Source organism: Lepus europaeus, chromosome 22, assembly GCF_033115175.1.
Source record: "Lepus europaeus isolate LE1 chromosome 22, mLepTim1.pri, whole genome shotgun sequence".
In the NCBI taxonomy this organism is placed as follows: Eukaryota; Metazoa; Chordata; class Mammalia; order Lagomorpha; family Leporidae; genus Lepus; species Lepus europaeus.
The window spans coordinates 23,971,220-23,995,133 of record NC_084848.1 but is presented as its reverse complement, the minus strand read 5'-3'; the positions used below and the strand labels follow the sequence as shown (position 1 = coordinate 23,995,133).

The window sequence follows — 23,914 nt, the reverse complement described above, 5'->3', positions numbered from 1 at the left end:
TTTTTTTTTATGACAGGCAGAGTGGACAGTGAGAGAGAGACAGAGAGAAAGGTCTTCCTTTTGCCGTTGGTTCACCCTCCAATGGCCGCCGTGGTAGGCGCGCTGCGGCCGGCGCACCGCGCTGATCCGATGGCAGGAGCCAGGTGCTTCTCCTGGTCTCCCATGGGGTGCAGGGCCCAAGGACTTGGGCCATCCTCCACTGCACTCCCTGGCCACAGCAGAGAGCTGGCCTGGAAGAGGGGCAATCGAAATCTTTTATTTTTTAAAAAAGTTTATTATATTTATTTGAGAGAGAGAGAGAGAGAGAAGTGATACAGATCTTCTATCTGCTGGTTCACTCCCCAAATGGCTGCAATGACGAAAGCCAGGAGCCAGGAGCTCCGGTGGGTGCAAGGGCCCAAGCACTCTGGCCATCTTCCACTGCTTTCTCAGGCACATTAGCTGGGAGCTGGATTGGAAGTAGAGCAGCTGGAACATGAAGCGGTGCCCATATGGGATACTGGTGTTGCAGGTGGTGGCCTTACCTGCTATGCCATAATGCTAGCTCCTAAAAATTAATCTTTAGAAAAAAGACCCAGAAAAAAATAAAGTATTTGGCCTGGGTATAGTGAGTCAAGCTTGTAGGGGTACAAAGATTAAAATTTAGGGCTTCATGCATTTCCCAACTCTGTACCATCAGACAAAATACAGTGAGTGGAGCATCAGAGAATGTTCTCTCCTGTGAGACAGCCACACAGACCACTATTTAGGGTGGAGCAAGGGTATAGTGTAGACACAGCCAGAGGGCTTCACCAGCATGAACAATAGCAAACACAACTAGGAAAAGAGCCAATTCCATGCACTAACCTTCAAAGACAGATACAGATCTTTAATTTAAAACTGAGTAAGTTTATTCATGGAGAAAACATTAACAGAATACCCTTGGGGCTTTTTTGGCCCAACAATTAAAACTGCATTACAAACCAAACAGGGAGCATCTGGAGACCTAAAAGACACGTGGAGAAATCACGGTCCCCTGTCCTTGGGTCTGCAAATATTTACCGTTTAGGCAAGAGAAAGCCTGGGACTGAGTTTCTTTCTAGAGGAAAAGATTTCCAGTTTCAATGCCTCAATGTGTACAGGATTCTTCTGTGACAGCCAGGACAGATCCAAAAATCCAGGGGCGACTGGGGGAGTTAGGATGAGTCTATCGGCTCGCTGAAGCCCGCAAGATACCCAGATGCAGTGAGGAGAGGGGCACTGTATTTCCCATCGGTGAAACCTGAGGTACTCAGACTCCGCAGACACGGACGCTCACTTCCACTTCCCGCCGCGGTAACGGTGGAGGCCGAGAGAGCTGCTGTAGATGACGACGCCCCGGTGGTACGGTCGACACGCAGCAGAGCCAACATCAAACAGGACTGGAACGTGGCACACACTTTCTGAGCAAAGCGGTTACCAGCTTCCACTTCAGGTGTGTTCCAAGGCAATGGTCTCACACTAAGTCTTCTCCCTGTCTGTTTTTGGCTTGTCTTGGTGACAAGTTCCTAGCAATACAAAACAGCGTGGGCATTCACTGGAAGACTCGCTTGTGTGAAAGAAAGGGAGCTGCAGGTCTCAGCTGTCGGGGTTTGGCCTTGCCCGTTTGATTTGGCTGTTGTGATCATCCAGACGGCAGGACCCGCTGCTGCTGAGGTCTCTTTTGTTCTCCTCTGTGGGCTCCAAGGGGAAGTCCTCATCAGTGGCCAGGACCTGTCGGACAGTCATGTTAACACGAGCAGTTTTCAAGTAGTTGGAACACACCTGCCAGTCTTGCACAGAACAGGGCTCCACCACTGAGTCTCTGGGCAGGTCCGCTGGGAGAGGCGTCTCCAGGCAGCGAGGCAGGCCTTCCCCCTCAGGGTGCGGAAGGACCCGAGGGACTGCGTGGTTCAACAGGCGGCTGGAACCTGACATTACCATGATGTCACCACTGTGCATAAACATGGCTGTGGGGGTCTCATCTCTTTGGAGGCCACCAAGCAGAAAGATGGCTGACTGTCCAAAGCTTCAAAAACAAAAAACAGCAGGATTCTATTATTAACCGCACTTGAAAAAGTTACGCTAACTGCACCCTTTCCTAATTTCAGCTAAAATCCTTCTCATCTGGCTTGTGTCTGAGTGACCAACACATGATCTGCCACCTAAACCTACGGCAGCCCACAGATCTGCTGCAAAATAAAATCTGATGTAGTTAAATGAGATGATGTAGCCAATGGAGAACTCTCAACATTAACCTAGAATTTCTATTGACTCATCTTTTAAGACTTAAGCCTTCCAATAAAATTATTTGAATCCTTTACTATGTTATCATCCCTTTACTTGAAAGATAAGGCAATTAATAAAACATTTTTTGGCTGGGATAATGGCACAGTAGTGGGAAACCAGGAGAGCAAACTATTCAGGTTTTTGTGTCTTAGTCTGTCCTTCCCTCCTCTCTTCCAAAAAGGCCACTCACTCCCTTTGCTGGAAGGCCTCTTGTGTGTCTATTTTTTCCACCATTCCCATAGGCATATGCCATTGTCTTAAGTTACTAAATTACAGTTACTATCATTTAGTCACTGCTTTTAAAGGACTAGGTGAATTTTACTTTATGATTCATGAAGATGTTCAAAAACAAGAGATTATAGAATCCAGCCATTTGAAAATAGTTAACTGTTTTTATTTACTTTCGCTTAAAATGCTTTGGAAAAAAGAACTGAATTATAAAAAGTCCTCCCACCTCCTGGAACCAACCTACCTGAAGGACAGCAGGGGTTTGGAGTGATCTAGTTCAGACCTGTCCACGTGGATGCCCAGGGTGGAGTCCAAGTGGTAGTAGTTCAGGATGCCTGCCTCCGCCCGGAAATCCTGAAAGCCACAGGCAGCGGCCACTTGCTCTGAGAGGAAAGCCAGGTCAGAAGGGAAAGGTGTATAATGATCTGCTGAGTATTTCTTTGGTAAAAATAGGGAAAATAAGAAAAATAAACAATGATCTCAGGAGCATGGGAAACGGGCATAAGATCACCACTTTAAAATCATCTAACTACAAAGTAATATGAATACTGTCATCATCAGATGTTAGCATTATCTATCCACCCATACGAATAATAAACCACTCAAAACACTCGCACCTGGAGCTTTATGTGGCGGGCGCTGTCCCACGCAGTGATAAACCAGACAAAGTCACACTGCACAGAGTGCACATGAGGCAATTACTACACTGCTCATAAGCAGGATAGTTATCTTAGGGTAAAAAGGTAACTCAAGGGGGCGGCGCTGTGGCTCACTTGGTTAATCCTCCACCTGCGGAGCTGGCATCCTATATGGATGCCGGATTCTAGTCCTGGTTGCTCCTCTTCCAGTCCAGCTCTCTGCTGTGGCCAGGAAAGGCAGTGGAGGATGGCCCAGGTGCTTGGGCCCTGCACCTGCATGGGAGACCAGGAGGAAGTACCTGGCTCCTGGCTTCGGATCAGCGCAGCACTGGCTGTAGTGGCCATTTGGGGAGTGAACCAATGGAAGGAAGACCTTTCTCTCTGTCTCTCTCTTACTATCTACAACTCTACCTGTCAAATAAAAAAAAAAATTAAAAAACAAAAAAAGGTAACTCAAAACTGTCATTGCCAAGAGGTACCTAAAGAAACATAATGACAAACACAGGATCCAAGATTCTGGAACAGAAAATGGCTACTTGATAAAACAAAGGAAATCTGGGGGCCAGTGCTGTGGTGTAGTTGGTAAAGCTGCAGCCTACAGTGCTGGCATCCCATATGGGTGCCGGTTCAAGTCTTGGCTACTCCACTTCCAACCCACCTCTTTGCTATGGCCTGGGAAAGCAACAGAAGATGGCCCAAGTCCTTGGCCCCTGCACCGTGTGGGAGACCCAGAGGAAACCCTGGCTCCTGGCTTTAGATCGGCTCAGCTCCAGCCATTACAGCCATCTGGGGAGTGAACCAGCAGATGGAAGACTGACCTTTCTCTTTATGCCTCTGCCTCACTGTAACTCTGCCTTTCAAATAAAATAAATATTAAAAAAAAAGAAATCTGAATGAAGTATGGACTTCACTATTAAAATATTATAATAATGTACTGCTATTGGATCATCAGTCAAGACAAAATTACCATACTAAGCTAGGCTGTCAGTAGAAGAGGGAACTGGCTATGGGATCTCTCTGTACTCTTTCTTCAACGTTTTCTAATAAAGCTACCCCCCCCCCAAAAAAAAAAAAAAAAAAAAACAGAGCAGCAACTCAAACACTATGGTCAGTTTTTTTTTTTAAAGATTTACTTTTTTTGAGAGGCAGAGTTACAAAGAGAGGGAGAGACAGAGAGAGAGAGAGAGAGAGATCTTCCATCTGCTAGTTCACTCTCCCAAATGGCTGCAATGGCTAGAGCTGGGCCTATCCAAAGTCAGGAGCTTCTTCTGGGTCTCCCATACAGGTGCAGGGGCCCAAGTACTCAGGCCATCTCCCACTGTTTCCCAGGCCATTTTCAGGGAGCTGGATTGGAAGTGGAGCAGTCAGGACTCGAAATGGCACCCACATGGGATGCCGGTGCTGCAGGCAGAGGATTAACCTACTACACCACAGTGCTGGCCCTAGCCAGTTTGCTTGTATGCCTCTCTGAGCAATATGGTTTAGTGCTAATTTCATAAGTCAGTCTGATGGGATGACATGCTCAAGACATCTGGATTGACTCCGAGTTACACTCCGTATATAATTCGCGGGAACAGCAAGTTAGCAGTGTGATGAAGACTCTGACCCCAGCTTTCCAGGCAGACGAGCTGGAAGACTATTCTGGCAGCACAAGGACACTCTTCCCTTGAATATGCTCCACTGCTCCCCTTGCTTCCTTTGCTAAATCAACTTCAGACCTGGTTAGAAAACCCACTGTCCCCCAGGCCGCCACGGGTGTCCTGAGGCATTCCAGCCGGATCAACAGAATCATGGCTCTGGACAGAAAAGTACTGGGTTTCTGGCTGAAGTGAGCTTTAGCTTCAGGCACATGGAAGACTTGTATAAAAAGTCTTCAAACAATAGTCTAGTCTCTTCAGTGGGAAGTTCTCCATTTCTTCATTTTTTTCTCCTTTTACTGAGCCGCAACTAAGAGTTCCAGTTTCTCAAAACTAAAATTGTAGTCAGAGAACTTTAAGGTTTGCCCTATCATTTTTTTTTTTAAAGATTTATATATTTATTTGAAAGTCAGAGTTAGAGAGAGAGAGAGAGAAGGAGAGGCAGACAGAGAAGGAGAGAGAGAGAGAGAGAGAGAGAGAGAGAGAGAAAGAGAGAGAGAGAGAGAGAGGCCTTCCATCCTTTGGGCAAAATGGACAGAGCTGAGCTGATCTGGAGCCAAGAGCTTCCTTCAGGTCTCCCAAGTGGGTGCAGGGGCCCATGGACTTAGGCCATCTTCCACTGCTTTCCCAGGCCATAGCAGAGAGTTGGATCAGGTGTGGAGCAGCCGGGATTTGAACCGGCACCCATATGGGATGCCAGTATTGCAGGTGACGACTTTACCCACTACGCCTCAGCACTGGCCCTCCTCTATCATTTTTTAAAAAAATTCTTTATTTTTCTGAAAGATTTAACAGAGAAGGAGAGACAGAGCAAGATCTTCCATCTGCTGGTTCACTCTCCAAACGGCCACAATAACCAGGGCTGGGCCAGACCCAAGCCAAGAGCCAGGAGCTTCTTCTGGGTCTCCTGTGAGTGACAGGGCCCAGGGACCTGCGCCATCTTCTGCTGCTTTCCCAGGTGCATTAGCAGCGAGCTGGATCAAAAGTAGAGCAGCCAGGACTTGAACCAGCAACCATATGGGATGCTGGCATACCAGGCAGTGGCTTAACCTGCTATACCACAGCGCCAACCCCTGCTCTATCATAATTTTAGTTATTTAAGAAAAAATCAACCAGCCAGAGCTGCCATCTTACCCCCAGACAGCCTCTGCTATGATGAAATTATTTCCTTTTTAGGCTTTCAGCCCTATCTAAGCTGTCTCTACACTACTCATTTTATAAAATTCTTTCACTTTTCTCTGATTGATTATGCATTCAGAATTCTGGATCGCTTTCATGCTCAATTTGTCTTAGTAAATTATATTACCTTTGAGGTCCTGGGAGTGACAACATCAACAATCAAAACATTAGCACTAAAAACAATAGCTAACAGTTACTGTGCTCATGCTTAGAACAGCTAGGCCTGGGCTGTAATCTCTTTAAAGGCATTAACCACTGAATTCTCATAATAACCTTGTAATAGCAGGCACCAGCTTGCTTTACTATCATCGTTATTAGAGGCAGATTTCAAACCCAACCTGCCTTGCCCAAACTAACTCACAAAGTCACTTCCCTGAATACAAATAACTAGGTTCTTATTGAATCTGTATTTCTGAAAATCAGAATTACACCACTAATATTTTTAAAGCAACATCTGTCATTAGCTGGAGCAGATAATATATTTGCGTTTAAGTTGGTTGACTTAAACTATAGATCTTTTCGAAAGTAACTGGTTAGGGGGCCGGTGCCGTGGCGCACTAGGTTAATCCTCTGCCTGTGGCACCGGCATCCCATATGGATGCAGGGTTCTAGTCCTGGTTGCTCCTGTTCCAGTCCAGCTCTCTGATAATGGCCTGGGAAAGCAGTGGAGGATGGCCCAAGTGCTTGGGCCCCTGCACCCGCATGGGAGATTGGGAGGGGACACCTGGCTCCTGGCTTCGGTTTGGCATAGCTCTGGCCATTGCGGCCATTTGGGGAGTGAACCAACAGAAGGAAGACTTTTCTGTCTCTCTCTCTCTCTCTCTCTCTCTCTCTCACTGTCTGTAACTCTACCTGTCAAATAAATAAATCTTAAAAAAAAATGTAACTGGTTAGGAGCACAGAAAATGATCTATACCAATGTGTTTTTATTCAGTTTACTCTTATCTCACTGAGCTAACAGCTACTGACAAAGGAGGGACTGGAGATTCTCTGAAGCAGACAGAACAGGAAAGAAACTGTACCTCAAGAAAACATGGAACTTGGTTAGTTGTAGGAAATCCTTTCTTACCTCTTTCCTGCCCAGATGTTATATAGCAGGTAGAGGTATCTAGACCTTAGAAGTGCTTTTGTGAGAAGAAGAGAACATTAGAACTACATGACGCTTCTTAAAAGAAAGTTATTTATTTGAAAGGCAGAGCGACAGAAAGAGTTCTTATATCCACTGGTTCACTCCCCAAATGGCCCCAAGTGCCAACTCTGGGACACATTAAAGCCAAGAATTCCATCCTGTTGGCAAGGGCCTAATATCTGGGCCATCCTCTGCTGTCTTCCCAGGCACATTAGCAGGAAGCTGGATTAGAAGCAGAGTAGCTGGAACTCGAACTGGCTATTTTATAAAGGATGCCAGAATTACAAATAATGGCTTAACTCCCTGCACCACAATGCTGGCCCCAACATGGAGTTGCTGCTTTTTCTTTTCCTTTTTCATTTAAAGGCAGAAAGAGAGAGAGAGAAAGAGAAAGAGAGAGAGAGAGAGAGAGAGATTGAGTGAATGTGGTTCAGTCCTTAAATGGATGCAGCAGCCAGGTCTGGGCCAGGCTGAAGCCAAGGACCCCATCTAGGTCTCCCACTTGGGTAGCAGGGCTCAAGCTCTTGGGCTATTATCTGTTGCCTTCTCAAACACATTAGTAAGAAGATGGATTGGAAGTAGAGCAGCTGGGACACAAACCAGCATTCCAACATGGGATGCTAGTGTTGCCTTAACCCACTGCACCACAATGTCTGCCTCCACGGAACTTCTTCTTCTTTTTTTTTAAATTTAATTATTTGAAAGGCAGAGTTACAGAGAGACAGCAGGCATGTGTTTGAGAGAAAGAGAGAGAGAGAGAGAGATTCCATCTAATGGTTCACTCCCCAAAAGACAACAGCTGGGTCTAGGCCAGGCCAAAGCCAGGAGCCAGGAGCTTCTTCCAGGTCTCCCCCACAGGTGGCAGGAGCTCTTCTGCTGCCTTTCCAAATGCATCAGCAGGGAGCTGGATTGGAAGTGGAGCAGCTGGGATGCTGGAGCTGCAGGCAGTGGCTTAACCTGCTGTGCTGCAATGGTGGCCCCGGTAATCTTGTACTTCAAGGGTGGCCTGGAAGAAATCCAACTATGTGGCCTACCCAAGCATATAAACAGAAACCAAAGCAAAAAACAATGAAGACAATCTGAATACCTTACTGTCCCAGTTATAATGGTAGCCCAGGGTGACCCAGCGCAGCTTCTCCAGTAAACTCCGCGGTCTCCGTTTATTCATTTCTTTACACCTGCAAAGATTGGCAACAAGAGGATTTATTCAGCTCAAATGGCAGCAACAGCCCTCTGGGTGGACCTTGCAGTCTATATTTAATATTCCATGGCATAAGCTGTTAGCCACGGTTCGGAGGGGAAACTGGAACAAGTCACTAAGAATACAAAAGAAAAAAACACATTATGCTTTCTTTCTTTTTTTTTTTTTTGACAAGCAGAGTGGATAGTGAGAGAGAGAGACAGAGAGAAAGGTCTTCCTTTTTGCCGTTGGTTCACCCTCCAATGGCCACTGTGGCTGGCACATCTCGCTGATCCGAAGCCAGGAGCCAGGTGCTTCTCCTGGTCTCCCATGGGGGTGCAGGGCCCAAGGACTTGGGCCATCCTCCACTGCACTCCCTGGCCACAGCAGAGAGCTGGACTGGAAGAGGGGCAACCGGGATAGAATCCGGCGCCCCAACCGGGACTAGAACCCGGTGTGCCAGTGCTGCAAGGCGGAGGATTAGCCTGTTAAGCCACGGTGCTGGCCCACATTACGCTTCTGATGTCCAGTTCTTGGTTCTAAATCCACTGCTGACTGGAATACATTTTAAAGGACAAGTGTCCAGCATCTCAATAATGACAGCAATGTCCTTGTCTGTCTGTGGAAAATGGGGCCAAGAGCATTACGGCACTACAAGCATAGCTAACAACACACATGGGTCACCAGTCAGTACTACGTCTCCACTGATGGTGGCTTCCCAGAATTGCAGGTCAGGGGGAAAAAGTTTGGCGAAAATATAATATACAATCAAACATAAATGGTTTAACATGACTTCTCTCACCCTATGTAACATGGCTTACATAATCGAGGCTTAGCTATCAATTAAGGCATTGTTGTAATTGACTTGGTTTGACATCCCCTGTTGAAACCCCAGCAGTTTTCTGTAAGAGAAGGCCTCTTCCTGCAGTTGTAACTTGTCTGCTCAAATCCACAAAACTGCTTTGTTCTAAAGAGGAAGCTTGTTTTGTTTATCTGTAAATATCTAAAAATATGACAGTGCTAGGCTTAATCATTTAAATCAATTCTTCTTAATATCATTAATCAACCAAAACATTTTTTGTCCCACACCACAGCTGTTTAAAAAACATAAGTTCAGACTCCTTAAAGGAGTTTATATTCTATAGACTTATTTATTTATTTGAAAGTTAAGAGTCAGAGAGAGAGGAAGAGGCACAGAGAGAGAGAGAGAGGGAGAGAGAATCTTCCATCCACTGGTTCACTCCTCAAATGACCACAACAGCTGACCTGGAGCCAGAAGCTCCCTCTAGATCTCCCATGTGAATGCGGGGGCCCAAGCGTTTGGGCCACCTTCCAATGCCTTCCCAGGCACATTAGCAGGGAGCTGGATCAGAAGTGGAGCAGCTAGGTCTTGAAACTGGCACCCATATGGGATCCTGGTGTTGCAGGTGGCAGTGGCTTTAACCAGCCCCAAGAGTTTATATTCTAACAAGAGATGACATATGCAAGACTGGAAAGCTGAAGTATAAGTGAGGGGAAAATTCAAGGCAGTATAACTTCTAGTGATACTATACTAAACTGAATAGCAGAGACTTTGAGGTGTACAAGCATTGAGAAAAAGGACAGGGCAAACTCAACTAATCAGTTAAGGCTCTGCAGCAGTGAGGTGGTATGGCACTGAAAAGTGGCCAGCATTTAAGCAGGTGGTGATATGACAGGCGCTTCCCAGCATAAACTAAAGCAGAAGATTTATTAGAGGCTCACATTCTTAGTGTCACTCACCGTGATGTCTGACAAAGAATGTACAGAACAAATGCTATCTGTCCTTACAAGGTTTACATTCTAAGAAGGACATCGTGACACAGACATACATCAAGACCAGCAGATAAAAGGAATGGGATGGACACTGATTTATTTAGGACAGGTGTGCAGAAAGAAACACAGGGCCCGACTGCTATCCTTTGAAAGGCCTGCTTACAAAGACACCCTGGGTGGGCATTTGAAACTTGGATTTTGGGAGAGTTCACACTATTCCCAGAATTAAGAGTGGTTCACAGTTCAAAAATATGTTTATGTTGAACACCGGCTTTCCTTCAAGAGTTTAGAATTTTGCCAGAGTACCCACATGATCAGTTACTACTAAAAACCTAGGCACTGAGGTTCTCTGGCAGATCTCTCGACAATCTTGTCACAACTCATTGCCGGGGGAACTAAGCCCATCCTGGGAGTTCATTAGCAGAGGACCCCTGCAAACTCAGGCCTGATTTTCCCTGGATTTTAGCTGCACGTGCCTCTTCTCTTTGCTGATTTTTTTTTAAAAGATCTTTTTATTTGAAAGGCAGAGTTACAGAGAGAGAGAGGGAGAGATATCTTCCATCAGCCGGTTTACTCTCCAGTTAGCCAAAACAGTTGGAGCCAGGCCAGGCCAAAGCCAGGAGCTTTTTCCAGGTCTCTGATGTGGGTGCAGGGGCCCAATCACTTGGGCCATCCTCTGCTGCCTTCCCAGGTGCATTAGCAGGGAGCTGGATTGGCAATGAAGCAGCTGGGACTAGAACTGGTACCCATGGGATGCCATAGCTCTGGCCCCTGCTGATGGTTTTTAAATGAAGCTTTCCTTTTTTATTTCAAAGGCAGGAAGGATGAGAAGTGGGGGGGAGGAGAGGGTGAATGAGAGAGCTAGAGAGCAAGCAGGCAAGCAAGAGTAGAAGAGACAGATCTGCTGGTTCATTCCTGCAATGTTCACAACGGTAGCGAGGGCTGGGCTAGGCTAGACTGAACCGTGAACTCAATCTAGATCTCTGACCTGGGTGGCAGGAACCAAACCACTTGAACCATCCTTGCTGACTCTTAAGGTACACATCAGCGGGAAGCTGGAATCGGGAGAGCTGTTGTGGAGTAACGCTTTAAGTGGCTGTCTACAACGCTGGCATCCCATACGGGCATTGGTTTGAGTCCCGGCTGCTCCACTTTCAATCCAACTCCCTGCTAATGTGTCTTGGAAAGCAGAAGATGGTCCAAATCCTTGGGCCCCCGCACCTATGTGTGAGACGCAGATGAAGCTCCGGGCTGTTTGAACCACTTGGGGAGTAAATGGGCGTAACTCCAACTTTCAAACAAACAAATCTTAAAAAAAAAAAAAAAAAAGAGAGAGAGAGACTGGTGCTGAGGCATAGCAGGGTAAAGCTGCTACCTGCAGTGCCAGCATCCCTTTGGGCACTGCTTCGTGTCTCGGCTGCTCCACTTCGAATCCAGCTCTCTGCTACGGCCTGGGAAAGCAGTGGAAAATGACCTAAGACCTTGGGCCCCTGCATCTGAGTAGGAGACCCAGATGAAACTCCTGGCTTCAGATTGGTACAGCTCTAGCCGTGGTGGCCATCTGGGGAGTGAACCAGCAGATGGAAGACCTCCATCCCTCCCTCTCTCTGCCTCTCTAATAAATAAATACATCTTAAAAAAAAAAAACAAAACCTGAATTGCAGATGGGAAGCTATCAAACAAAATGACATGACTACTACATTCTAGGCAGAGAACAGACTGAAGAGGGGTGAGAGCAGACATAGGGAATTTAGGAGGCTACGCAGTCGTTTAGATAAGAAATAATGGTGGCTTAAACCAAGGTGATTGTGATAGAAATGGTGAGAAATGACTGAATTTATTCTGACTCCAACGCCTATTGCTGTATTTGCTGGAGACCTGGCTTTCAATTTTTCTAAGTTCTATTTTATTTTTATTTGAATGGCAGAGAGATGGAGAAAAATCTTATACCTGCTGGTTTACGCCCCAAATGCCCACAACTGCCATGGCTGAGACAGGAGCCCAGAATGCAATCTGTGTCTCCCACAAGGCTGGCAGGAACCCAAGTACTTGGGCCATCACCTGATGTCTACTACGGTATAGATTAACAGGAAACTGGTTTGTATGCAGAGGAGTTGGGACTTGAACCAGGTACTCTGATATGGGATTTGGGCATCCCAAGTGGCAAATCAACCACTGTGCCAAATGCCTGCTCCTAAAGTTTTTATATTTATTCATGTGAAAGGCTGAGCAATACAGGTAGATAAAGGCAGAGAGGGAGAGAGACAGATCAATCTTCCATTTTTTGTTCATTCACCAAACATCCACAGGACTGGATTAAGTTACATCCATGGCCCTGGAACTCTTTCTAGGTCTCCTATGTGAACAGTAAGGGCCCAAGTACTTAAGACATCATTTGTTACCTCTCAGGGTGTACATTAGCAGGAAACAGGATCAGAACTGGAGAGGGGACTCTAATCCAGGTCCTCCCAATATGGAACCTGAATGTCCCAAATGGTGTCTTAACTGCTGTGCCAAATGCCTTACCCTAGATTGTAGGTTTTTCCTTTTTAAAAAAAAAACTGACATTCTATTTATATATTCAAAAGGCAAAGTAAGAGGAGAGAGAGACCTTCCATCTACTGATTTTCCCCCTCAAATGCCTGCGACAGCCATAGCTGGGCCAAACCCAAGCCAGGAGCCAGGAAATGCATCCGGATCTCCCACATGGATGGCAGGGACCCAAGTAATGGGGCCATCTTCCACTGCTTTACAAAGGGCATCAGAAGGAACGTGGATGGGAAGTGGGGCAGCAGGGACGTGAACTATGACTCTATCACGGAACGTGCTGGTGTCCGAGTGGCAGCTTCACCTGCTACACCACAATGGTGGTTCCAAATTTATCTTTAGAATGGCCGCATTTTACCGTTGAGATATGCCAGGTTTGACTGATATGGCCTCCTGCTGACAAGACTTTCAGGCTGTTTCTCATTTTCTGTTATTAACAAAAACTGCTGCAATGAAGAGCTTGTACCTTCTGTACTCTTACATGAGCACCTGTAGTTGGGAATGAAACAGAACTCAGGTGCCCTCATACTGGGATCAGTCCTATTTTCATCTCTAAGTTCAAGTACTTCTTCATTTCCTTCTCAAAATTTCTTCTCCCTGGTTGCAGAATTTTAGAATGTTAAGATTCAAAGGATCTTTAGAGGTCTTCTAGCTCATAGGTTCTCAATGTGGGAAGACATTATGGTATGTAATCAGAATTCCCATGGAACCTTTATAAAAGACCCTTTTCCTTCATTTTTCTTTATTTTTAATATGCTTGCAGATGTACCTGTATATTTTCCCTTTTATCTGTTCTTTTTTATTTTTATTTATTTGAAAGACAGAGTTAGAGAGAGAGGTAGAGCCACAAAAGAAAGGTCTTCCATCCGCTAGTTCACTCCCCAAATGACAGCAATGGCCAGAGCTGAGCTGATCCAAAGCCAGGAGCCAGGAGCTTCTTCCGGGTCTCCCACGTGGGTGCAGGGGCCCAAGGATTTGGGCCATCTTCTACTGCTTTCCCAGGCCATTAGTAGAGAGCTGGAATGGAAGTGGAGCAGCTGGGATTCAAACCAGTGCCGACATGGGATGCTGGCACTGCAGACCAGGGCTTTAAGCTATTGCGCCACAGCGCCGGCCCCAACCCTCTTCCTTTGTAACAGACCCTGGGAAAGTTGGGAGAGCAGCATCCAGACGCCAGCATGGCTCACAGACCATGATTCCATCATCGTGGAAGATTTATCCATTCTAACACCTCCACTTCCCACAGGAGGAAACAGCAACACAGATCACAGTGACAGAATGAGAACTAGGGACCCAATTGATCTTCAATGCCACCAGCACAGTGTCTGAGTACACCAATTTCATCCAACCCTTGACAACATAAGGTATGATTACCACGTTTTTATTTTTGCTAATTTATTGGATAAAAAATGTATCTCACCATTGTTTACAGGAAGATTTATTACAAAGATTCATCTGAGCTATCTCGGAAGACAGCCAGGATTTCTGCAAAGTCATATGTCAGAAGGGAAAAAATCAATTACTTGAAAACACAGGCTGGTTTATAACAATAAGCTCCTTAATTTCACTCAACCAAGATCTTCCTATTTTGTTCTCAATTCTAAAAAGACATCACTAAAAGCTTAAGAGTGGTTTTTCTTCACTGTTCCTGCCTATATCATACTTACCATAAAGACCAAGAAGGCTTTAAAAAGGAAAATCACTGATTTGTAGCTTTTTCCTTTTCAACTTAAGAAAATCTTCTACTGCCCTGTGTCAGAACCAGCTTGCTAGTTTCTGAAGACTGCACTACTGGGACCACTGAAGACCAAACAGGACACAAAGCTGGCAGAACGGTTTTAATAGGTATAATTCTAGGGACCTCGCACATATTACCTTGTTTAATTCTCACACTATTCACTAAAGCAAGGACTGTTAGAAGGCACAGAAAGGTTAAGAAACTTGCTCGAGCTTACACAGCTAGTAAGTGGCAGAGTCAGGTCTGAACAGTTAATCTGACTCCAGAATTGGTGCTCTATGCCACTGAAACCTTTACAACCTAGACCTAACCTACCTCCCCGCTGCATGTTTTTCCAATCCTACTCATGACCTTCAGGGTGCATTTTTCACAATCTCTTCTAACCTAGCCACCTACGTAATCATCCCCATTATATCATATAAACTCCATTTGTGCACCTGCCAAATTATTCCTAATATGTTTATGTCTATTTCCCCAACTAAACGACAAATTCCTTGAAGACAGAAACTGCTTCTTACCTGTCTTTGAACCTCTAATACTCATACACAGTGTCTGACACACAGCAGCAACTCCAGAGAGCTGCTGAATAAGCATACGGAGGCACTGCACGCGTCCTGTGCTCCCATCTCACAGAACTTCTATCTTAAACACTAAATCTCTGGTCAAGATGCTTTCTCTACCAAAAACAGCCTTTTCCGATTTTTGAGTGGCAAACTCCTAATCATGTCTAAAGGTCAGTTCAAATGCACACAAACAAATAAAATAAAGTAATATAGGGGCCGGCGCTGTGGCATAGAGGGTAAAGCTGCCGCCTGCAGTGCTGGCAATTCATATGGGTGCTGGTTTGAGTCCTGGCTGCCCCACTTCTGATTCAGCTCTCTGCTATGACCTGGGAAAGCAGTACAAGATGGCTCAAGTCCTTGGACCCCTGTACCCGCATGGGAGACCCGGAGAAAGCTCCTGGCTCCTGACTTCGGATCAGCTCAGCTCTGGCCATTTTGGTCAATTGGGGAGGGGACTGGCAGATGGAAGATCTCTCTCTGCCTCTCTGTAACTCTGCCTTTTAAGTAAATAAATAATTTTTTAAAAAATATAGTCAATGAATAAATTATTTTTCTTGACACCTATACCCTGTGTGGAAGAATAACTTCCTCCTTTGTAAACTCACAATGCTTCCCTACTCCCATCGTAACTCCTTCTGAACTCTGCTGTTATCATTTCAGTAGGTAGCTGAGTTCCTGCCATAAACTATGCACTACTGAGTGCAGAACTACCTTGTTCAATTTTGTGTCTCCAATGCCTAGCAGCAAGCCTGGTACAGAACTGACCCTCAATAAGCACTTGTGGAATAATGGAATGAATGCTGAAACCCTGGGAGGTACAGATATTAACTTCATGTGTTATAATAACTTATCACAAAACAATTAGTAGCAATGATTTCCTCTTAGAAGAGGGAAGTCAATAGTTTTCAATGTTGCTATTCTATAGGCCACCAGAAGTCTTCAAAGGAAGTCACTGTAAAGTAGAAAAAGGGGCTAAGGCTGATGAAAACAGACTATGGATGATTAATGAGGATGAACTCAGAATGTAGTTATGATAAGCAAATCTTTAAAATGGATCTCCACTTAATACAAATGTCAAAGCATCTGTCCAAACGTTCCTGGGGAAAAGCCAATGTGCTGTACTGTGTGGAAACAATGAGGGGACAAATAGAAGCCAGTGCTCTACCTGCACTGTTACAGAACAGTTAATGACTTGGGCTGAGTATTAACACTTGACTCTCACCGAGAAGACTTACCTCAGAAACTCCTTGCTCTGCTCCCACAGATCCTGGGTCTCCTCGTTAGCCATGTGTTTGTCCAGGTTACACACATTAGGTTTCTGGGAGTAAAACTTAAGGCACTGCTTCACCCAGTGCCACTGGTAGCCCGGCAGGAAGGGGTTGGGGATAAAAATAAATCCTACATAAAAGATGGGCAGAGGAAAAAGGAGAGGGGAATTCTCCAGTTACGCAGGTGATTTCTGACATCCTCTATCCTCTGTTCTGCTGTTTACCCCCACATCATTTTAGTCATACTTCAAGTTCATGGAAAGGTAGTTTCTTTCTTTTTATAAGATTTACTCATTTATTTGAAAGGCAGAGTTACAGAGAAGCAGAGGCAGAGAGAGAGAGAGAGATAGAGAGAGAGAGGTCTTCCATCCGCTGGTACACTCCCCAAATGGCCGCAACAGCTGGAGCTGTGCCGATCCAAAGGCAGGAGCCAGAAGCTTCTTCCGGGTCTCGCATGTGGGTGTAGAGGCCCAAGGATCTGAGACTTGAACCAGTGCCCATATGGGATGCTGGCACTGCAGGCAGCAGCTTTACCCACTACGCCACAGTGCTGCTACCCAGAAAGTTAAGTTTTCAAGAACTTTGGACATTGACAACCATACAAAGAAATCTAGCTTTCTGGGTCATTTTCAAGAGAAACAGACACTCAACAAGGTTAACTGTCTACTGTGTTACCTCAAAGAAAACTTCAGAAGTGGAAGTGCCCAAAGTCTACCCTCCTCTTTTCGTCCGGCACTGCCATCTGCAGTCAGCCGAGCCTTCTCTCCCTCCCTACTTCATTTAGCCCAGGCACAGCAGGCTGACGTCTTCCTCGACTTTAACTAAAATACAGATCTGAAAGTCACCAATGAACAGAGTGCTGCTCACTCTCCTACTTTGTGCTTCACCTTCCAGTCTATTCTATATGTGGCTTCACAATGTGCGACTGGGACCCTGCCAACTACATTTCTTCTTTGCCTACTGGCTCCCTGCTCACCTGTGCTCACAGGGGGCACTAATGGAGGACTGCAGGAGAGAAGATGTCTTGATGTAGCTTTTTTTTTTGACAGGCAGAGTGGACAGTGAGAGAGAGAGAGACAGAGAGAAAGGTCTTCCTTTTGCTGTTGGTTCACCCTCCAATGGCCGCCGCGGTTGGCGCGCTGCAACCGGCGCACCACGCTGATCCAATGGCAGGAGCCAGGTGCTTCTGGTCTCCCATGGGGTGCAGGGCCCATGAACTTGGGCCATCCTCCACTGCACTCCCTGGCCACAGCAGAGAGTGGCCTGGAACAGGGGCAACTGGGACAGAATCCGGTGCCCCGACCGGGACTAGAATCCGGTGTGCCGGCGCTGCAAGGCGGAGGATTAGCCTCGTGAGCCTCGGCGCTGGCCTTGATGTAGCTTTTTCAATCACTGGAACCAAATTCATTACGCTGCCTCCTAAAAAGTCTAAGACCTGGCTCTAATGACCTCGCTTTCACGCACCTAAAGTCAGTAATTCCAAGTGTTTCTGTTTCCCCACCAGTTGCAGGGTCACAGCTGCTTCCTGCAGTCGTTACCTTGTGATATCTCAGTGCTTCCTTTTGTCTTTTTCTTTTTTCTTGCCAGGCAGAGTTAGACAGTGAGAGAGACAGAGAGAAAGGTCTTGCTTCCATTGGTTCACACCCCAAATGGCCGCTATGGCTGTTGCTGCGACGATCCGAAGCCAGGAGCCAGGTGCTTCCTTCTGGTCTCCCATGCGGGTGCAGGGCCCAAACACTTGGACCATCCTCCACTGCCTTCCAGAGCCACAGCAGAGAGCTGGACTGGAAGAGGAGCAGCTGGGATTAGAACCTGGTGCCCATATGGGATGCCGGCACCGCAGGCAGAGGATTAGCCAAGTGAGCTACGGCACCAGCCAGCGGGTACTATTTTAATACACATTTTACACACGAAGAAACTGAGTCCAAGAGAGATGAAGTAATTTGCCCAAGGTGATAGGGTTGGTAGGTGGCAGAGCAAGGATATGAACCCAGATAGCTGGCACTAGAACTGTCATAACTACTGGTCTTCACTACTACTTCTTTTTCTTCTTCTTTTTTTTTTTTTTAAGATTTATTTATTTGAAAGTCAGAGTTACACAGAGAGAGAAGGAGAGGCAGAGAGAGAGAGAGAGAGAGAGAGAGAGAGAAAGAGAGAGAGATCTTCTATCCGCTGGTTCACTCCCTAATTGGCTGCAATGCCTGGAGCTGTGCTGATCCGAAGCCAGGGCCAGGAGCTTCTTCTGGGTCTCCCATGCGGGTGCAGGGGCCTAAGGTTTTGGGCCATCTTCCACGGCTTTCCCGGGCCATAGCAGAGAACTGGATCGGAAGTGGAACAGCCGGGTCTCGAACCAGTGTCCATATGGGATGCAGGCACTGTATGTGGCAGCTTTACCCACTACGCCACAGCGCCGACCCTGGTCTTCACTATTTCTTAGCCCTTCTTATTCTTCTTCTCCTTTAGATTTATTTTACTGATTCGAAAGATAGAGTTACAGAGAGAGGTAGAGACAGAGAGAGGTCTTCCATCCACTGGTTCACTCTACAAATGGCCCCAACGGCCAGAGCTGAGCTGATCCGAAGCCAGGAGCTGAGAGCTTCATCCAGGTCTCCCACATGGGTGCAGGGGCCCAAGGACTTGGGCCATCCTCTGCTGCTTTGCCAGTGCTCTAGGCGTTAACCCACTGCGCCACAGTGCGAGCCCCCAACCCTTCTTGTACATGACATCTTTTCAAATGTTGCTGTCATGTTCCTCTGAAAGTCCCTCTTCTCTGGACTAAGTTTCCTGACCTCTTCCTGCTCACTCTTCTAAAAACTGGTTTGATAAACTCATGCTCCTTCAGAGTAAGTGAGATCCAAAAGTAAACATAATCCTTCTGATCAGCTTAGAGTAAGAGGAGACTATTATCTCCTTTTGGACATTATATTCCTATTCAATCCAGCTTACACTGATAGGGAGGACAGAACAAAACTGCAAAGGACAAGAGGCACCAACCCACATAAAGAACTTAAGCAGGAAATCCTAGAAAATCTCATAAAGCAGGTACACCAGTTAGGAAAATACAAAACCGAAAACTTCGTAGTCTGAACAGTTTTTTAAGAAGGCCCAAAGGGAAAGCAGTAGAAGATGGCCCAAGTCCTTGGGCCCCTGCACCCGCGTGGGAGACTTGGAAGAAGCTCCTGGCTCCAGGCTTTGGATCGGTGCAGCTCTGGCCGTTGCGGCCACCTGGGGAGTGAACCAGTAGATGGAAGACCTCTCTCTCTCTGCCTCTCCTTCTCTCTCTGTATAACTCTGACTTGCCAAGGAATAGAAAATCATGGCGTTGAAAACAGGCACTACAGATAAAAGTTAAAAGAGCAGCCTCCAAGGAACAAGTATGAAAAAGATCGTTGGTGAAACATGTTCTAAATTCACTTAAACTCATGGAGACTGGTGCTTTCACACATCAAGATATCATTCAATTGTTTTCTTTGTGACTTTGTAGAACTAAAGTGCATGAGGCCTTTTGAGGAAGTAGTATAGCTGTTGTATCGTGTCATACTACTAACAAATATTTTAGTAGTTATACTATACTAAGGCTGTATTAGCCTTGGCCCTTTAATTAATGAAAACTAATACTTCTTTGATTTCTCCTTGCTTTTAACCCACATTTGAAATCACAAGTGTAAAATTAACTTTGCATCTCTTAGAAACAGATGACAGGTAAAATATTGGTCAAATAAAGCATTTTAGAATCTTCTAAATAGTTTATAATAATCTATAGTAACCCTATGAGCCTAGAAAAAAGGTTAAGTAACATTCCCACTCTTCACTATTACCTTAATTTCTTTATCTGTAAAGTGAATTACACAAAGCAAAAATTAAACTTCACAACTAATGGGGCTGTACTGTGATGCAGTAGGTTAAGCTGCTGCCTCAATACCAGCATCCCATATGAGCTCCTGTTCAAGTGCTGGCTGCTCCACTTCTGATCCAGCTTCCTGCTAATGTGCCTGGGAAAACAGAGGAAGATGGCCCAAGTGTCTGGGCCCCTGCTACCCATGTGGGAGATCCTGATGGAGTTCCTGGCTCCTGGGTTTGGCTTGGCCGAGCCCAGGTCACTGTAGCCAACTGTGGGGTGAGGGGTGGGGGGAAACCAGAGGATGGAAGGTATCCCTCTCATTAACTACCTTTCAAGTAAACAAATAACTCTTTAAAAATAAATTAGTGAAGTCTATTGGGATTTTTTATATCATTAACTATAACTCTCTTGTTAAATGCTCAACCTTAACAAGTTTGAAGTTATGGCATTTGTGAATATAACCAGACTGAAAATGATGAATATTCTATTACTTAAAGCAGTTCTTCTGCTTGAATAAATGTTCAGAGCTGTGGCAGACAGCCCAGAGAGTCAAGGTCTTTTTTTTCTATTTGTTATGCCACTTCTTGCTATATAAGATAGTCAGGGCTGCCTCTGGTCTACTCTTTGGGAATGTTCTACTCTTTTGGGAATCAACTTCTTAGACAATGCACAATTTATAATGGATTTGGGAATGGAACATTTATGTTCAGTTTTGCATACTTACTTGCTCACAGTTTCCCCCACCCCCTAATATTAGACAAATGACGAGGAATTCTGCTTCTCTGAGGTCAGCTGCACCTACCAGGGTAGCCTTCAAGGCCATACGCTCGCCACTTGCTGACTGGCTGAAGTCCTGCTCTCCGTGCATCGTGCTCACTGACTGAGGACACGTTTAGCTGAGATCTGACGACCTAGTAATAAGGAAAAAAAGGTCAGAGGCTGCTATTTTGTAAGTCTACCCTGAGAACCTGAAACTTCCAAAGACAACACTGATATAGGACCAACCCAGCAGTGAAGTCTGGAATCCTAAGCTTAGCTCCATCACTTGATCTAGGACTTTAAAGTCACTTGTTAGAGCCTCAGTTTCCTAATCCATACACTATCAAACGCTAGAAAGTTATACAACATTAAGATTATTGGTAATGAGGCAGCAGGTCATGGCTCAAGTAGCTGGGTCTCTGCCACCCACATGTGAGACCAGGATTGGGTTCCAGGCTCCTGGCTTCATTTAGGGAATGAACTAGTACTTGGAAGATATCTCTCTCTCCCTCTCTCTGTATGTGTGCTTCTGCCTTTTAAATAAATACAAATAAACTAAAATTTCAAAATTTAAAAATAAATTGGAGTAAGATTTTTTTTAAAAAAAAGTTTATTTGAAAGACAGAGCCAGAGTTGGAGAAAGAATCAGCTGGGCCAAGCTACTGAGCCAGAAACTCCACTTGGGCCATCATTTGTTGCCTCCCAGAGTGTGTCTTAGGAAGCTGGATTAGAAGTGGAGGTTGGGAGCAGAGGTTGTAGTGCAGTGGGTCAGTCTGCAGCCCATGACACTAGCATCCTATATGAAGTCCAGTTTGAATCCTGGCTGCTCCACTTATGATCTAGCTCCCTGCTAATGTGCCTGGGGAAGCATTGTAGGATGGCCCAGTAATTGGGCTCCTGATACCCATGTGGGAGACCACGATGGAGTTCCAGGCTCCTAGCTTCAGCCTGGCCCAGCCCAGGCTATTGTGTCATTTGGGGAGTGAGCCAGTGGACAGATCTCTCATTTGCTGTTTCTTGTCTCTTAACTCTGCTTTTCAAATATATAAATAAATCTTAAAAAAAAAAAAAAAGAAAAAAAAAACAAATATATAAATAAATCTTTAAAAAAATAAGAAGAGGAAGCAGGACTTGAAACCACACCTTTGTGACTTACGATAGAATTCTTAATTATGAAGGATGTTTGGTATATCAAATATCACAGGGTACAACGCATTTTACTTTGTTAGAGCTAACAATACTGCTTTTGGAGGCACTTGGAGATGACTGCTGCTCAAACAGAGCTATAAGGAACAACAGGCTAGGGAAGGTGAGAGAATAGAAAAAGAACCATAACCAGAAAGAAAAAATGTGCAATGAAATACGGGGAACTCCATCTACTAAGAGTACAATTTTCACTCTCTTTTAGGTGAAGCTTTTGTTAGTACTTCAGCACTTGATGAGTTTTCTTAGCACATTCCAGTATCTTCTGGATGTCTCATAATATTGGTTAATTATTTGAATAAGGAGATTAAGGAAAAAACAAAAACAACCTTTATTCTTCCATGAATAAACTTCAGATCTGGCTTATCTTAGAATACGCCAAATGCATTCTTCCAAAGGGAAATTTATCCTATCGCCTTCTCCAAGAGTGAAGGTTTCCAGACAAAATACCAGCATGTGGCTGGTGTATGACCAGGCTCTGCAATAAAACGGCAGTCTGGAACCCCCTGAGAGTCTTGCTCAGCGGAGTTTTCCAGGTACTGAGGGGCTGTTAAAACATTTTGTGATAATTTCTTGAACAGGTCACACTGAATACTGTACTATAATTCAGCAACACCCTTAGAACTGAAGTACACTATTCAATCTATTTTATCACTGGCCAAACTAAACCAAACTACTGAGCTTTTCAAGTTTTTCTGTATCCTCCCTTGCCAAACTGTTGGCCATCACTCACCCCACTGCTTTGCTCAGCTGTCTTGGAACAGCAACTTGTCTAATTTGCTATTCTGAGCTGGGGAACTAAACTCCCAAGTTTTCATGTACTGAACACATACTTTACTTACTGAGTGCTGTAGGTTCTGTGGGAAACACTCAATGAACAGCTGAGTGGCTAAACTCTAAAAGGATACACATACAAGTACTACAATAAAAATCCAGGTAAAAGGAGCAGAATGAGGGCCTGATGGGTTCTCCTGAGTCAAATATATTATTCTTGGGATGCAGACTTTGTATTTTTGCAGCTCGGAAGGCCATTTTGGCTAGTGGAGTTGCTGAGAAGCTGAGATTACAGGGATTACAGCATTTGAGTTTTATTGGATGCTGTTAAGCCTGGAAAGAAAGCCTCACACAGACATTTGTGGACAAGAATGAGAGCACTTTAAGGGACTATACACATCCTCAACGGTAAAGTGATCCGGAGGAAACAATACCTGTACTACAGTTGTAGTCGACCCCGGCCCCCTCCTCCCTATTATGTTCTCCTTAGTTCTCACGGGAAAAAAGTAGAAACAACCAACAGCTTTTGGATTCCATTTATATTCGTTTGCCATTTATTTTCAATTTGGAGGGAATATTTAACTTTTATGACTTTTTCTAAAAGGACGGGAGATGGCAGGAATTAGTTTCCCGCACAGCGGTTTAACTAACGTCAGATCCCCCAGGGTTCGGGATTACTCGGTGGGGGGACATTCTATGGGGTTAAACAGAAGTATAAATGGAGGATTACGGGAAGGAATGAACACTAATTCCCAGGCTTTTCTGGCCGCCGCCGCCGCCGCTGGGAACGGCCGGCAGCACAACGCGAGAACGCCAAAGCGTGCTGGCCGGCGCCCAGGGAGGGCGGTGATCGTTAAAAACAACCAGTCTGGAAGCGAAGGGGAGAGGACACGGAAGTCCCCTCGTGAAGTGACGCGAGGCGACTGGGAGGTGCGCGCCGCTCCTTTCTGCGTACCTTATGGGCACCAGGACCCGTGTCGCGGGATGTGTGGGTCGCCGAGAAGTCTATGACCCCTCCCAGGTCTGCGGTCCCCGGCCGAATTTGCCGATAGAAGCGGAAAAGTTTCCGAAAGGCGTCTTCCCCAGGCTCTGTCGCCAGCGTCGCTACAGAGCCCAAGGCCGCCGCCATCTTCCCCATGTCGCCGCCGGA

The 23,914-nt window shown here is 45.6% G+C and overlaps 1 protein-coding gene across 2 annotated transcripts; it reads right to left on the bottom strand.

The window, feature by feature from the left end:
* Positions 1 to 585: 585 nt before the first annotated feature.
* ALKBH1 (alkB homolog 1, histone H2A dioxygenase) lies at positions 586 to 23,907 on the bottom strand. Of its 2 annotated transcripts, none has more exons than XM_062181443.1 (6): positions 23,720 to 23,907; positions 20,831 to 20,939; positions 16,155 to 16,317; positions 8,185 to 8,275; positions 2,759 to 2,952; positions 586 to 1,731 (listed from the first exon to the last, which is right to left on the bottom strand). In XM_062181443.1, the coding sequence occupies exons 1-6, from the start codon at positions 23,900 to 23,902 to the stop codon at positions 1,527 to 1,529; spliced, it is 945 nt and encodes a 314-aa protein (XP_062037427.1). In that variant the 5' UTR covers positions 23,903 to 23,907; the 3' UTR covers positions 586 to 1,526. The 2 variants fall into 2 exon arrangements, with proteins under 2 accessions (XP_062037427.1, XP_062037426.1); XM_062181442.1 differs by having other exon boundaries at positions 590 to 2,026.
* Positions 23,908 to 23,914: the final 7 nt, after the last annotated feature.

Bases quoted from the DNA above. Each gene is read 5' to 3' on its own strand.
- ALKBH1 (XM_062181442.1), bottom strand. From the start codon at position 23,902: ATGGGGAAGATGGCGGCGGCCTTGGGCTCTGTAGCGACGCTGGCGACA. The intron at 20,940-23,719 runs GTACGCAGAAAG...CCTTATTACTAG, and splicing joins CGGGTCCTGGTGCCCATAAG to GTCGTCAGATCTCAGCTAAA. The intron at 8,276-16,154 runs GTAAGTCTTCTC...CAATCTTTGCAG, and splicing joins CAGAGCAAGGAGTTTCTGAG to GTGTAAAGAAATGAATAAAC.